Source organism: Echeneis naucrates, chromosome 13, assembly GCF_900963305.1.
Source record: "Echeneis naucrates chromosome 13, fEcheNa1.1, whole genome shotgun sequence".
Classification (NCBI taxonomy): Eukaryota; Metazoa; Chordata; class Actinopteri; order Carangiformes; family Echeneidae; genus Echeneis; species Echeneis naucrates.
In genome coordinates, this window is record NC_042523.1 from 24,897,099 (window position 1) to 24,914,665 (window position 17,567).

Here is a 17,567-nt window from a genome sequence, read left to right on the forward strand (position 1 = left end):
GGTTTTTCTCTGCTCTCTCATTTTGCTGCTTTGATGCTTCTGCTGACACTTCGGTCGGAGTTTCCAACGCCACAGCCATGTTGTTTAAGGACAACGCTGGCAGGCATGCGTGCGTGGATCTGCGTGTGTGTCTGTGTGTGTCTGTAATGGTTTGTGCGCCGTAGCAGGTCAGGATGGTGAACCAAACAACACAGGGGCCACACCAGCATCTGGGCCCCAGCCTGGAGTCCTGGTGTCAGGGCGGTAAACACACACTCACACACTCACACATGTACACAAGAGAAAATCAGTGTCACATTTAGCTTGGCTCCCCCCCAGTGCCCCCACCGCCCCCCCAGCCCTCCCCTGTCATTTACTGTATTAGCTGTGGTCTCCGTGCTGAAATGGCCTATTATGTGGGCTGCGTGTGTGTGTGTGTACGTGTACACGTGAGAATGCGCGCACACGTCTGTTTGCATGTATGAATGTGACTGATTATACTCTATATGTGTGTTAGTGTGTGTCTGCGAGGGTGAGTCACAATTGTGTGCAGCTCCGTTGTGTGTATGTTTGACTTTGTGTGTCTGTGTGTGTGTGATGCTGTTGTTGTTTGTCTCCCCACACCACCACAGCTCTGGAACGGCACTGGCCCCACACCCTTTGATGTGTGTGTGTGTGTGTGTGTGTGTGTGTGTGTGTGTGAGTACATGAGTGTATCTTGATGTTGCGGCCACAGTGGATGACAGGACGTCCTGCTCTTTCTCAGCAGGATCCTTCCTGCAGCTGCCTACACACACACACACACACACAGACAGACACACACGGTCCATCTGCTCATGGTTACCTCACCCTACTGGCCTTTTTCTTCTTCTCTTGTCTCCCTCTGTCCGGCACTCTCTGACAGGAAGTGACATCACTCCTCATCATTCCCTCCGATCTTCACAGTGAAAGTGTCATTTAATCGAACACGTGCTGTAAAACTGAATTTCCCTCAATGTCAGAAACCTTTCCACTAATTTTCAGTATATTAAGTCTGATTCCTTCGTATTAAAGCGTCACGGTGCCGTGACCTCACAGATCGAACCGCCATCAGAAAAAACCCTCAGAAACTATGAGCCCGCTGCGGGACGCACAAAAACACCCGCTCACACTAATGAGCAGATTGAAACCCAGATGAAATGAAATTTGTCTCCATCGGCAGCTCAGGGAGGAAAACACATGTGCCTCTATTTTTTATTTTTCCTTCATTCGTCTGACACAACAACAGTTCCATGTGTTTCCCAGACAAGTTCCAACAAACACTGTGAGATGGATCCTGATCATATTCCTCTTTTCTGGCTTCACACAAAAACAAAACTTCTCATCTAAAGATACGTGAGTGCACAATGTTGTTAGAATTATTATATTTTAGTTCAAAATAAAAAAATGCAATCCAACATCTTTTCAGTTTCATTGATAAAGTCCGTTTTGAAGCTTGGACTTCCTGTGAAAACAGGGATGGTTTACTGTTTATGAGCTATAAAATAAATAAAACCGTGAATCTAACATCAAACATCTGGAATATTATGATCCATTTATCAAATCTAAATAATAATGATATATGAAATAAATATATTTTATGTCGTTTTTTGGTAATTGTAAAATGTAGTCTAAACTAGACAATAACGTCAGCCACAGTTTGTAATAAATCATATCTATATGAATATAATTAACAGGAAGTCTGTGTGTCCTCAGCTGATCACCGGCAGAGTTTACAGATTCGGCTTCACTTTAATTTCCTTTCTTTCTGTCTCTTATGTCCGTCTGATGGACTCAGGGTGTCCACATCACTGTCCCATCTGATTCAGGCTCATCAGGACACTATAAAGGCCTTTCAAAGTTTAAAATATATCCAGACACAGATCAAATATTCTCACACTGCTGAAGGTTAATTTTGCTGACATTAATATCATTTTGCTAATGTTGTTATTATTGATAATATTGATATTATTTGTAAGTGAGAAAAACTCCAGGATCAATAAATCTTAAATTCCTTAACCTGTTTAAACCCACCTAATCCTGTTTCTGTCATTTATTCCACATGTTGGTTTGTCTCAGAGCGATGCTGATTAACAGTGAAGGGAAATATTGATCAGTTAAACTAAACGACAACAAGATCAGGTATTTAATGAGGAGCACGTGAAATGGTTAAAAAAATGTAACACACACTGAGCTTTCAGTGTTTGAAGGAGAGTTAATGTTAGACTCCTGATGTTTGCCAGTACAGTTTCACAGCTACTGCCTCTCACTGTGATGTTGCGGCTGATAGCATTGCTGTGTGTGTTGCTGCGTATTTGTTGTGTGTGAGATTGTGTGTGTACTCCATGTGTTTCAGTCTCAGGAGAGGCACAGCTCGTTGGTTTCTCAATGGAGGCTGTCTCTCCTGCGTTGTGTATTTGTGTGCACTTCTCTGCTGTGTGTGTGTGTATGCATGCATCAGTTACGGGTGTGTGTGTGTGCGTGTGTGTGTGTATGTGTATACACTGTGCAAACAACCTGTTGGTGGGTTACATTATTTCTTGGCTTTCAAGTATGTGCAGTTTCTTATCAGCTCAATCTATCTAGTTTCCTTTTCCAGATCACTACACATGCACATGAAAAAACATGCGTGTGTGTGTGTGTTTGTGTGTTTGTGTGTGTGCTGCCCCTCCAGGATTTATTGTTGTTCACCACTGTGGCCCAAAGTAAATGCATGACGTCCCAGCCGTGTTTTTTCTGCTGCTATTGTCTGAGGATCATCTGGAAGTGTTTTGGACACTGATGGCTCCTCAGTACGACGCTGAATCATTCCGACTCCACAAAACAATATTTCCATTGTTTATTTGTTTTTTCTCTTTCTCTGTGTTTTCCTGTCGTCTGCACAGACGGGAAAACTGAAGACAAATCTGAAGATTAGTTTTCACAAAGAAACAGCTCAGTCTTCTTTTTTTCTTGTTTATTTAAATTTTGTAGAATTTTCTTTTTACTAATGAATATTAAAATGATAAAAGGCAGATTCAAAATATCAAAGTCCATTAAAATTAAATCTACTTTAAAACTGCTTAAAAAAATCCTCTTTTTGTTTTTCACTTCCTTTCCAGAATTGAATTCATCACAACAAACAGCTGATTTTAAGAAGACGTGACACAAAAATGAGAACAAAATAATTTTTATACATGAAAAAATAAAGAGTGTGTGTGTCTGTTGTTGTGTGTGTTGTTGTAGGTAGTTTTTTACTGTATGAATCAGGTCATTTTATTCTTCTTTAAGTGTGTGTGTGTGTGTGTTTGTGTTGGCTGTGGCTGGTGGAGATCGATGGTCTGTAAAGTGGATTTCTTATTGGCCTGTTTGCTTTGGCAGCTCTTGAAAGAAGTCCACTGATTACACTCCCAGATGTGTCACACACACACACACACACAGACACACACACACACACACCACTGTTCACTGCCTGCTTTCATGTCTGTGTGTATGTTGAGGAGGGGGAACATACTTATAATCCTTTAACCTTTTGTGCTTTGGCAGGTTACATCTTCACAAGGTCTGTCTCTCACACACACACACACACACACACACACACACACAGACAGGCAGATAGAAGTTGACAATATGGGAGCAATAAACATTGTGACAAGTGTCTTCGGCTCCTGGAGACAAAAACTGTTGTTTCTGAATCTTCATGAATTGTTCAGAATGTTTAGAAAAGCTTCACTGCACAGAAACTCATCCCCATTTTTATATGAATAAAATAATAATTCTGCGTCTCTCAGTAAAATAACAAATCCTTCACTATCCCATTTTAAACCCCCATCAAGAATTTTCTTCTTTTTGTGTTTTTCATTTTTAAAAATGTCTCCACATCTTCAGACTCAGCTGAACTGAAGTTTCTGTCTTTATCTGATCAGGAGTTCTGCTCATTAATGATGAAAAATCAGCTCTAATCTGATTATATAATAAATTATATAATAATAATATCTTTATTCCGTCAGCACAATAAACTCAGAAACAAACAGGCCTGATCCAACACAAAAACAACTTTTATCAAAATGTCAACCTGTATAGAAAATGTATGAATATAATTTATTTCCAGCTGAATATATCGATATATTTTCTCATCTTTCGTGGAAACATGTTTGTGTTTCCTCTTGTTTGTATTTTTCATGAAATTGTCATTATATCATTTTTATTTGATTAAAGCCTTTGTGCGTGTGTGAGGTGACAGAGTGGCTGTGACAGCATTTATCTGGCTAATGTGGTTAGCATGGAGTCTCTGCCCCCCCCCCCGCATCATGTCAATATCAATGTCCAGCTGGACTGAGGAGAAGACGGACTGATAGACGGGGACTAAAAATGCTCTGCAGTGTGTGTTTAGGAAAGTGAGGGTGTGTGTATTTAGTGACTTCTAAGGCCGTTCAGTGAGTGTGTGTGTGTGTGTGGCCCAATAAAAACTGAGCTCCTGACGTTTTTACTGCAGGTAAGTGGAGGGTGAATTTATGGTGCTTGTTTAGAGGCCTAAGGAGGCTCAGTTGGCCACGAGCTGGACACACACACACACACACACACATACACACTCACTCTTATTCACACACTCTTGTTTTGTTTTTTTGTGTGTGTGTGCTTCTTGTTAAGCTCCGGCCGGATTCATGTTCATGCAGTCTGACATGTTCTCACACAGCTGAAGCCACAGTCCTACCAACGGACTCCTGCTTCAGCCGGTCAGGAATGACTCACACACCGCACAACAGACAACTGTAAACTACACAGTGACACTTTGCAGCAAAATGTTATGAATGAAAACGAAGGACGCCGCCGTTTGAACGCACTGTGGGGTCCGACAGCCCGAACACAGAAACAAGGAGGACATGAGAGCAGAGGAGACCGTTCCCAGGTGGCTGCTTGGCCTCCAATACGATTTTCCCCAATCTTGATGAGGGAATGAAATGGGCCGCCCCGCTCTCCCGCCCCCATCCACCACGATTAATTCTCTGTAAGATGCTTGCTTTTAGACTCCAGAGAGGGACACGATAATGGAGGATTTATTGGTTTAGAATGAAGAGGCCGGTGGAGTCGCTCTCCATCTCCATCCACCTCCTGCCGTCATGCAGCTCGTGCTCCGTTTGGTTCTGCAGGATGCAGAATGAGACAGAGTCCACCTTCTCCGCCGTCCCCAGGAAGCCGAAGAACACGACCGGCTGCAGCTGCAGGTCCCTCAGTTGGCCTCCCTGTGGTGTGATAAGGCCAGCTTAGGGACACATTAGTGGAGCTGGGGCGTTAAGATCAGATGGGATTGTAGAGGATTTACAGGAACACGGGGCTGTGGCTTTGATGCTGGGAATCCTCTTCATTTGCCCCCCTGAGAGGAACCAAAGCACACAACAATATTCATCAGCAGAGCGCCGGCTGCAGCACAACACCTCAGTCCAGGATGAACCGCCGTCTGAGTCAGGAAGTCAGGATCAGAGTCAGAATCAGGTCCATTTCCACAACAATAAACAAAGTCAGCCGTCCGTTGTGGGGAGGGGGGGCATTCAGGGTTAGCTGTTCTTGTGGTCAGAGGTTTTGGACCACAGCTTCCTGCCACAGTGGAGTGTGTATCCACAGTGGGAGGGGCCTCAGGGTCCTCGAGGTGTCCAGGTCCAGGAGTGATGTGGGCCAAGGCCTTCGACAGCAGCAGGTGGAGGAGGTGTAGAGCTTCTGTCTTCAGCTGCTTCAGGAGGTCTGTCCCCTGCTGGACTTTCCAGATCCAGGTCCATGAGGTCTAGGGGGGCGTGGCTCCTCTTATAAAGATGGGCACCAACAAATCAAACCAATCAAAGACATTTAAGAGCACAAAGGAACAAGTGTGTCGTTCACTTTGATTGACGGTAACATTCAGCAGCTTCTCTACGTTTGGAAGAACCTGATCCAGTTCCAGAGACTTCCTGGATTTTCATCGCAGGGTCATGTCGTGCCATTCTGTCGGCCATCTTGGAGGAGTAAGAGGAGGATCTCACCTTCTCTGTAATCCTGATTGGGTGTTCCAGTCTGTCAGTCACTCAGTAGCCCCGCCCCCTAACCCCTCCCCTCCTTCCTGCTCTGTTTCCCTCTAAGTGGAGCATCATGTTGTATTTCAGACTGAGACCATAAACTCATCAGGAAAACATTTACTGAGGAGGAGGGGCATTTTCCCATAGACTTCAATACTGTCTGACTTCTGTTCCAATCAGCCGGTCCCTGAGGGTCAGCAGATTTAAGTGTCTTCAGCTTTACTTCACATATGATGAATAAATCACTCTGACATGCATTTCTCCGGACGGCAGCCCGAACACATCTGCCCTCCCTGGCTTTTACTGGGGGTGGTTTTTTGGGGGGGCAGCTCTGTATACGAGTAGGCCTGTTTGGTAAATAACACTAAAGTATTTATTTGTGCTGTGTCGCAACTCCAGTAAACAGTGGACAGCAGCAGTTTAGATTTGGATTGAACCACTTCCCAGAAAGAATCCGATGTGAAGGAGCGTGGGGGGGTCCAGATTGATGCGAGGTGGGAGACGGACAGCGAGGAAGGAAGTGAGCGAACTCTGTGATTGATAAAGGCCTGTGACCCTTTCACACACAGTCTGCAACACTCAGATGACGAGTCGTATACACACTCCCTCTGCTCAGGAACCCTGTAATTGAATATCGTGCAGAAAGCAAACATTCTCCTGTAAACATATCATCTGTCACCTCTATAGCTTAATCCATATCTTTTATGCCAAATGGAGAAACACACACACACACACAGACACACACACTCCCAGCAGCCTGTCAAACAAACAAATGAGGCTGGAGTCCCTGTGAAAGTCATCACCATGACCATCCCAGCTTCATCATCACGTTAGCCTGCTCCATTACACGGCAATACGATCCGGCCTGAAATCAATTAGCTGGCCATGCTAGCACCATAAAGCGTACACTCCCCAATCTTTGTTTTGGTTTGATGGAAAACAATGTCTTGCGCCCAGAAGGGAGTTTTAGTTGTGTGGGTGCCACGTCCCTGACCAGAAAGATGAAAGATGCTTTGTGCTGGTTCTGTGATGACTCTGAAGGCAGGAAAATTATGATGCTGGCTTCGGCTGTTTGTTTATCTGAGTTATAGCTTTAGAAATGGATGAAACTTTTCAAATAACAGTTTTACAAATGGATCAAATTCATCCTGCTCATATTTTATCACTGACAGACAGCTACTGAGCTTTAAAGGTCCATCCGGTCCAAAAGTAGACCTAGATCAGGTCCAGGTTCTGTATTAATCCAGTGAAACTCTCACAGTCTGGATTCAGAAACTGAACCTGAAAAACCAGCCGTCAGGACGTCCTGAACTTTGTGATGTCACTGTCCTTAAGCCCCGCCCACCCAGACCCTCCATCCAACCTATTTGATCCGATTTGGTCACTCTGAGTGTTCCACTGGATCACTCAGGTCGCAGAGGACCAAGACCGGAGAAGTTAAAATATGGACCTTTAATATGAAATATCAGGTCCTGTATTGCCATGTCAGCTCAAAACAAGCTAATCAACCCAGTTTCCACCAGACCTCCCAATCTGAGAGAGTGACTACAAGCATTTCAAGGTCAAAAATGACAGTTCACACCCTGCAAAGAAAAACGGATCCCAAAAGTGCTCACCAATTATCATTATGTGGAATTAGCTCAGGCTTGATTTCAGGTTACATTTGTCCTCTAAAGCGTGACGATGTGAATTAGAAGGTGAAACTCTGAGTGCAGTTAGCAGGCAGCTCGTCAGGGAGCTGAACCTTCTGGAGGACTTTGATCTAACTGGGTGACAGCACAGAAGAGGCTGCTTCCCGATTGAGATCTGTTTGTTGAGATGGAATCACTTTGATGTCCTGCAGCTTCGGCTCGCTGAACATCCTGATTTCATGATGCAGTAAATCTGCTGAAAATGAAAATATCCTCAGTAGTTTCCATTCGGTCCAGACGCAGCAGCTCTTTACAAACAGAGCTGTGACTTTCAAACGGAGGTCACGAGCGTCTCAGAGGTCAGGAGGGGCAGTTTTCAGTCTGTTTCTGATGTGATGGAGCTGCCCACCAAACAGACCACACTCATCAACAGCCAACATGTGCCACGTCGGTCGTCGGTGCAGGCGGCGCACGGCTGCTCATTTGTCAGCAAACACACCCTTTCAGGGATCTGCTCAGTGTTAAATATATGAGCTCCCTCTAATCACTGACTCCTCCAGCTCCTTATTAATGCCCGCTGCAAACCAAGAGCAGGACCAGAGAGGGGGCTTTTCCAAGGCCACTGTAATTTCCCCTCTGTTGAACCCCCCACTGCCGCCTTTCCTGTCACAGTCATTAGTGCAGCATTACTTTCAAAAGACAGCATCAGTGACGGGCAGCCGGCCGCTCCGCTGCCGGTACGGTTCCCTCAGCGTTTTCTGTCGGCACGTTGGACTTCCTGCTCAGTTCGGCGGCCTGAATGGTGAATGTTGCTTTGTGACTCAGCAGAACTCAGCTGCTGTCTCAGTCCTTCCAACATAAATTTCCAAACTTTTCACCCTGTAGACAAAAAATGGTATCATAACCTTCTGATTATGTTTTCGATTTTTTGTGTTTGTGCTCAGCTGTCCTCGCCTACTTTGACACGCCTGAGTCGTGTGTCAGCAGCAGTGTTTGTGTCTCCAACTCGTGTTTGCACATAAAAATCTGTAGTTCTGGTGGGTTGTGTGTTTGTGCAAGCCCCAAGACAAAGCATGCACACACACACACACACACAGCCCGTTTGTGTATGTCTGATCTGTGTGCCGTCAGCATTCAGGTCTGTGACACACGGCACAAATATCACTCTGTCGCATAAGGCGTGCTTGTCGAACCCGTGTGTACACAATAGTCTTCATATTATATTTTCAACACAAATATTCAGCACTTCTGCTTTAGTTTAATTCAGTTTAATCTGATCTGAATCTCTCTTAAGCCCACAGAAATAAAAGTCAGCTTGTCTGTACTGCACTGCGATGCTTTTAGCTGGAGACACAATGGTTTCCTCCAAACTAGACAATCTTCTCGTTCTGACCTTCCTCCATCTGTCATTAGTCTTCTGATTTTGGTGCAGGAACTGAAACTGATGTTTCCTGGACAACAGACCTGGAGGGTGGAGAGGACAGAAATGGGGAAAGTTGATTTTGATTGGCATCATTTTCCCAGCAGTCTGTGAGCTGGCTGCAGGAAGCATGAGGTCTAACACTGATGCTGGGCGATAAGGCTTTCTGTTACCACATTAAAGCCTTGAAGCATCAGCTGGGATAACCATGATGACACACACAGGTCAAACAACAACATCAGCACTGTTGCATTTCAGCGTCACTAGTTGCTTTCAGACACTCGTGGGAACGTGTGTGTTTGTCTGTGTGTCACACTGTAGTTTCTGCTGTTCTTGACAAAAATTATTTGTGGTTTTAAAATAAAGAAAAAATATCAGTGTAGTTGTACATCTCACCCCAACGCAGCGCAGCCACCAGTCAGAAGAGACTGTGATCAGTCCGACTGAGGCTGAACCAGGTCTGGGTCCAGGTGGGCCATGCTGGGGGCGTGGCCAAGGACCAAAACCATGCTGTGTGCCACATCACAAAGTCAGAAAGATTAGAAGATTAGAACAAAAAAAAGATTGAAACACTGAATGTGAAGTCTGTGTCTTTGTGACGTCACAAAGAAACGGCTTTGTTTGGAGGTTCTTTAGTCCACACAAGATTGCAGTGTGTGTCTGTTTGTGTGTCTGTGACATGGTGCTGAGAAAGATCTTGTTGTTGGCATGTTTAGCCTGATCCTTAGCTGCTGTCTGACTTTTATCAAATAAGTGTAGTGGACATGAAGTGTGTTTGTGTCTCTTTCCTGCAATTAACTGCATACAGGTTAATGCGTCTTCATATCAGAAAGCCATATGTTTTTGTGTGTGTGTGTGTGTGTGTGTGTGTGTGTGTGTGTGTGGTGAGTAAAGTGCCTCGGGGCAGAGCTGCCATTGATGGGGATTACTAACACTTAGCTGACACCACGGAGACTGCAAAGGGAGTAAATGATTTAGAAGCATTGGCCTTAATGTAATGAAAGAAAGGCTCTGCCTGTCAGAAACACACACACACACACACACACACACACACACACACACACACCTATGGGCACTAATCCTGGGAGCTTACATCTCCATTAACACTAACCCGCACCACAAACCTACTCCAGCAGATAGCTCGCACTCTCAGTGTTTCCCCGAGGATATCAGAGAAACTCTTTTTCACTCTCCGTCTCTCCGACACACACATACAGACACACACAGCCTGAAGGGATGTCAGTACGGGCTCACAGTGCAGCTCAGACGTGTGTGTGTGTGTGTGTGTGTGTGTGTGTGTGGTGAGGCTCTATTAAAAGTGTGTTTTTATGAACTTATCTGTATGACGTGAATAGTTCCATTGTGAGTGAATGAATGAAGTCGGCCTTAACAACATGAACAGCACGGAGCTGTTAGAGGTCCAAAGGTTGGGTTCAGCCACGCCCACCTCCTGACCTCACTACCACAAAAACATCGTTGACAAATGTTGGATGTCAACATTTGGAATAAATGGAAAGATGTCCGTTTATTTCCTTTAGATTTTATTTATCAGATTTAATCAGATTAGTTGGAACAGAAGTTGGAGCTCAGGTGATGGTGATGATGAAGGTGATGATGATGATGGTGATGATGAAGGTGATGATGAAGATGATGATGCTGGTGATGAAGGTGATGATGAAGGTGATGATGCTGGTGATGAAGGTGATGATGAAGGTGATGATGATGATGATGATGAAGGTGAAGATGGTGATGATGAAGGTGATGATGATGATGATGAAGATGATGGTGATGATGATGATGAAGATGATGGTGATGATGATGGTGATGAAGGTGAAGATGGTGATGATGAAGGTGATGATGATGATGATGAAGATGATGGTGATGATGATGATGATGATGATGAAGATGATGGTGATGAAGGTGATGATGAAGGTGATGATGATGATGATGATGATGAAGATGATGGTGACAAAGGTGATGATGATGATGAAGATGATGGTGATGATGATGGTGATGATGATGATGAAGATGAAGATGATGGTGACAAAGGTGATGATGATGATGAAGATGATGGTGATGATGATGATGATGAAGATGAAGATGATGGTGATGATGATGGTGATGATGATGATGATGATGATGATGAAGATGATGGTGATGATGATGGTGATGATGATGATGATGATGATGAAGATGATGGTGATGATGATGGTGATGAAGGTGATGATGAAGGTGATGATGATGATGATGATGATGATGAAGGTGAAGATGATGATGATGGTGACAAAGGTGATGATGATGATGAAGATGATGATGATGATGATGGTGATGATGATGATGATGATGATGAAGATGATGGTGATGATGATGGTGATGAAGGTGATGATGAAGGTGATGATGATGATGATGATGATGAAGGTGAAGATGATGATGATGGTGACAAAGGTGATGATGATGATGAAGATGATGATGATGATGATGAAGGTGATGATGATGATGGTGATGAAGATGATGATGAAGGTGATGATGATGAAGATGAAGATGAAGATGATGGTTACACATTCTGTTTCTAATGAAGAATTTACAAAGTTGAGGGTGAGGGTATTTTCTGCTTGTTAACATGTTCTCAGTTTACATTGACGTTGCACGCACACACACACATACACACACACACACACGCACGCATGCACACACACACATGCCGTTGTTTCTGGGTTACCTGTGCAGTTAGCACTAATTGAATCAGCTTCAGTCGACGGTCCCCGATCAGCTAATTCCTTTATGGCGGCTGTGTAACATGTAATGGTGCGTGTGCGGCCGACAGAGTGGCATTCTGGGAAAACAGGAACAGTCTGTCACTGACAAACAGATCGTAAATCCGCCGCTTCAGGTGGGAACTGCTCCCAGTTCATTTAGGTCAAAGATCTGACAGGTTCAGCAGATTGTGTCGCTGTGAAGACGATCAGGCCGTCGGGGTCGACTCAAGGTCGTTGTGAAGGTCGTTCCTCTGTTTTATGTTGTGACATCACGGTTTGAAGGCGCAGTGTACAGATACTTTCGCTGTAGGCCAAACCTGGACCTGGTCTGTACTGCCTTCAGCCTACAGGTGGTACTGAAGTCTATGGGAAAATGTCCCTTCTCCTCCCTGATGAGTTTCTGGTCTCAGTCTGAAATACAACATGATGTTCATTTAGAGGGAAAGGGGAGGGTCAGGGGGCGGGGCTACCGTGTGACTGACAGACTTTATCACCCATTCAGGATAGTCCAGAGCAGGTGCAGACAACACAACCTGACAGGCGATGACACGCTGGGTGGAAACTTGATTCATACAGAAACTGGACCAGCTGTCTCATCAGGGAAGATTCAGACCTTTGATATTTCTGTTCTTACTGTTTCTACCAAAGAAGCAGTTGAGTTTAAAACAGAGTATCAGAAGTAGAGCAGTGATTGTGATGTGTGTATATGACATCATGGCCAACTGTGCCAACCTAAGCTACTGTTGTAAAGGTGTGCGCGCACACACGCACACACACGCTGCTGCAGGATAAGTAGGTCTGGTGTGTTGGTGGCTAACAGCTGGGTGGAGAGTGGCTTTTAATCCAGCTGGGTTTAACATGATGGAGAGAAAAACAACAATCCACAGTTTGTGCTCTGATTCTTCCTCCTCCTGCCAACAACACGATTCACAGACAGAGGTGAGTGTTAGAATGTCAGTAAAGTCATCTCCTCAGACAGCAGCTCCATGTGTTTAGGTGTAGCTCATCCCGACCATCACAGATGAATTCTGTGATGAACCCGAGAGGTCCGGTGTGTTTCACACCAAAATGAAATAGGAGCTGCAACAAATCCTCTAAAACTCAATAAGGAAGGAAACATCACATCAGATTTCAGGCTCTTCAGTCTGATGGCACTTTTTCCTCACTCTAACAGCTGATTGGAGCTGATTTTTCATCATTAATGATCAGATCACACGAGAGGAACTTTCTGTGGAGAAGGAAACATTCAGAGTGTGTTTTTAGTTAGTTCCTGTTTTCTGAGCTTCTCTCCCTGATTAGAGATGGAGTGGCCCTCCAGTGTCTTGTTGGCTGCAGTTTTGCCCTGTTGTGTATTTTATTTAAGAGCCACTCGGTCTTTCCTCTGTTTTTCACAGTTCATACGTCCCAGCAGACTGAACCTGAACCCTAAAACAGCTCAGATATCAGTCTGATATCTTCCAGGTGTTTGTTCTCTTTTCCAGGCACTCAAATACCTTCACAGTCGCTTACATTTACAATTCTCCATCGAACAAATGTGTTTTGACACAGAAGCAGGTTTTACAGAAGTGAACATCAGCGCCACGTCTCAGCGATCTGTGGTTCTGGTCTAAGAACCAACTGCATCCGACCTCAAGTGCCCGTATTGCTGGAAGCCTGCTCTGATAAAGCTGCAGCTCTTCCGAACCTTCTGCCAAGCTCTTATCCAGAAAAACCTCTGCAGTCAGAACCTTTGATCTGCCGGGCTTACTGGCTATCAGGCAGCAGACTACTGTGTGTGTCTGTGCGTGCACCCGGAGGTCTGGTCAGTCTCAGCTCTGTTGCAGTTCAGTGACAGGTGCTAATGTCGGGGCGAGAGGCTGCACGGGCCTCCATGCTCCCTGCTGAGATAACAATGACCGGCTTCCAGAGGTACACAAACAAAAACACGCACACACACACACCCATACAATGGCTGCGCTTCAGAAGCAGCCTGTGTGGGTCTGTGTGTGTCTTTGTGTGGTGGATTGATTTTTCAAAGGATTCCCCATCAGTGCCAGCAGGCCTTCTATCAAAGCCAGTTGTGTGTGTGTGTGTGTCTGTGTGAGTTCCACGACACGACAGCTTAGTGTTACTGTGAAGTGTTGTGGTCCGTTGTTATTGAAGGTCCAACCCTCTGGAGGCTGCAGCACTCTGACATGTCCACCTTAAATCAGCCCCCCCAAAGCTGTTCACTTCAGCTCTGAGTGGGGGGGTGTGTCTGTGTGATTGAAGCACACCCGCACCATCAACACATCTTTATTTATAGGCACCTTTCAGGACACTCAAGGACACGTTAGAGGCCAAAACAACAGAATTCACACACACATTCACACCATAAACTCACATATTCTCACTCATTATTTATGGCAGCGTCTTCTTCATAAACCTTTCAGTGCCACGTTTAAGATTTCAACATTTTTATTTTACAAATGTCTCCACGTCTGCTCGTATTCAGAATCAGCTGATTCGATCTGTGACTGCTGTTGTACAGCGGAGATAAGAGAGGACGTCCTCCGCCCTCGTCTCCAGAGACAGAGAAGAAGAGTAGTGTCTGAGCTTCTCATGTTTTTTAAGATGCCACCGAAGCTCAGAGCAAGCTGCTGCACCGACGCCATCATGGCGTCACATATTTTCTGCGTGTTAGCGGGCTGATATGCAGAACTGATGATGGTGATGAAGCTGTGAGGTCACGTGATCGTGTTGTTTCACTGCTGAATCATCATCCTCAGTCTTTTTCACCTCTCAGGGAGCCGAATGAACACACTAATAGAATAACCAGTTGTTTTAGTGTCCGCATGCCTGGCTGGCTTATCACACACACACACACACACACACAAAGAGAGAGAGAGAGAGAGAGGGAGGGAGAGGGCGAGAGAGGCAGGTTGCAGACTCTCTGGCTCCAAAGCACAAGATCTCCCTGATTGCAGAAATTATGGCAGACAGAGAGGAGGAGAGATTAAGACGCAGTGTAAGTCTGTGTGCGTTCGGTTTGACAGCCATGAAGATTGTGTTGTGCCTGTGAGTAGTTTGTTGGGTGTGTGAGTTTGTGCCTCCGGAGCAGCTGGTCTGCTGGACTGCAGCAGAACCAGCGCGTTGTTAATCCATTTGTGCTGAAATGTGTGTGCGTTGAATATGGTCACAGGAAGTCGGAGGTTTGATGAAGTGTGACGTCAAAGCGACCGCAGACAGACGCTGAGATAAATCCAGATAATCAACTTTATCTTTTTACGTGTTTGAGCTGTTAAGTGTTTTTGGCTCTTTGTGTTTTTTTATTTTTTTACTGTCTTTAAATTCAAACATGCTGCTTTTTCCATATTTACAGAAGAACGTCATGATTGGACTGTCGAGAAAAAAAGACAGCTGGTTCATGATGGCGATTGATCGTTATCAATCATCACAAAGTCATTATTGTGTTTTTGTTGTCTGTCTGTGTGAGCTTTCCTCAGTTGCTGTGTGTTGAGCCCACCGGGCCACCGTACCTGTTGCCTAGAAAATTCCATTTCCCTCCAACAGTTTTCCATGAAAGTACAAATTAAAGCGGGACTAAGAGAAGAAAGCGTTTGTGTTCAGCTCTTCCTCTTCCTGTTCCATCCTGTGATCACATGACTCCCATTTGTGTGTCCGTAGGGCCGTTTGATGGGCGTGGCGTCACCCTGCTCGAGGTGTGCGGCAGCTGGCCCGAGAGCTTCGGCGTTCCCCGGCACAACATCGGATCGGCCGACGCCAGCGATGAAGGCCTGCGGGAGAGACTGGCCGACGCCATGTCAGAGTCCCCCTCCAGGGACATCGTGGGATCGGCCACAGGTCAGACAGGACAACACACACGTCACACACATATGAAGCACAACGACACACACGTATGAATGAACAGAAGTAACACAGACACAAACTCGTGTCCTGTTTTTGTTTTTTTTAGTCTGGATTTCAACCCAGCTGGTCGTCATGGTGATAAAATCTGTCTGTTTTACTAATTTAACACTGATTTGAAATCAATAACAATGGTGTGATTTCAAGAACCAAAACCATCAGAGGTCTAAAAATGGGCGGGGCCGAGGGCGTGGTCTTTTTTGTTGTGACATCACAAAGTCCCAGAAAGAACTTCTGAGATGTGCCCCTTCAGAGTAAAAGTCTTTTGTGAAGACGTGTCATTGAACCTGAGCTCAGCTGTGATGTCATTCACAGGTTTGTTCCGATTGGTCCAAATTCTCATTATTCACCGGTCCAAAAAAGTGTTGAAGTTGTGCATGTCTGTGCTGGTCCAAGTGTTTGTGTGCCCACTGGGTTTTGTCGTATCTACACACACACCTTGCTTTATTTTGAGGCTTCCTGTATGTGTGTGTGTGTGTGTGTGTGTCTGTGTGTGTCTGTGTGTGTCAGACATGCCGTTGGCCCTGACAGTCCAAATGGTTAACTCGTTTAGGAAGCACCAGTGCTTTCTGCCCCCCCACCCCCCCACCCTTAAGTGAACAAGAGTTCCTTTGATTTAAGTGTGTGTGTTGGGGGGGGCTCACAAGGCTTTAATGGATTTAGCATCGACAACCCCCCCCACCCGTTTTCAGCCATATCCAGCCCTGTACCCTGAAGCCCCCCCAGTTTGTTCTTAACCTCATTTGTTGCTCTGACTCTCTTTCTTCTCATCACCCCCCCCGACCCGTCTCTTCATTAGATTAGATGTTGGAGTCTCCTGGACTCTAACAGTCAGTCTCCTCTTGTTCTTCTTCCCTCCATCATCTCGCATCTTGACCCCCAGCACACACACACGACCCCCCCCCCCCCCCGCCCCCCCCATCCCTAATGCAACACAAAATTCATTACTGATCACATTACATCAAAATACACCCGTGATACACACACACACAATCCGGGCCTGGAGCTGCTGAAGAATCATCAGGATCTGATGGAGCAGGATAATCTAATCCACCGAGACTCCACCGTCAAGGAAATGTTCCTGTGTTGGGACCAGAACCATCAGGACCATCAGGACCATCAGAACCATCAGAACCATCAAGATCATCAGGACCGTCAAGATCATCAGGACCGTCAAGACCATCAGGACCATCAGAACCATCAGAACCATCAGGACCATCAGGACCATCAGAACCATCAGGACCATCAAGATCATCAGGACCATCAGAACCATCAGAACCATCAGAACCATCAGGACCATCAGGACCATCAAGATCATCAGGACCGTCAAGATCATCAGGACCGTCAAGACCATCAGGACCATCAGAACCATCAGAACCATCAGGACCATCAGGACCATCAGAACCATCAGAACCATCAAGATCATCAGGACCGTCAAGATCATCAGGACCGTCAAGACCATCAGGACCATCAGAACCATCAGAACCATCAGGACCATCAGGACCATCAGAACCATCAGAACCATCAGGACCATCAAGATCATCAGGACCATCAGAACCATCAGAACCATCAGAACCATCAGGACCATCAAGATCATCAGGACCATCAGAACCATCAAGATCATCAGGACCGTCAAGACCATCAGGACCATCAGAACCATCAAGACCATCAGAACCATCAGAACCATCAAGATCATCAGGACCATCAGGACCATCAGGACCATCAGAACCATCAGAACCATCAAGATCATCAGGACCGTCAAGACCATCAGGACCATCAGAACCATCAAGACCATCAGAACCATCAGGACCATCAGAACCATCAGAACCATCAAGATCATCAGGACCGTCAA

At 45.4% G+C, this 17,567-nt stretch overlaps 1 protein-coding gene across 1 annotated transcript in view; it reads left to right on the top strand.

Moving 5' to 3' along the window:
- The window catches only part of bcas3 (BCAS3 microtubule associated cell migration factor), a 226,006-nt gene that overhangs the window by 194,956 nt on the left and 13,483 nt on the right, over positions 1–17,567 (top strand). The window contains exon 23 of the mRNA XM_029518420.1: positions 15,476–15,652. Within this exon, the coding sequence (XP_029374280.1) occupies positions 15,476–15,652 (177 nt within the window). The remainder of the gene's footprint in view (positions 1–15,475; positions 15,653–17,567) is intronic.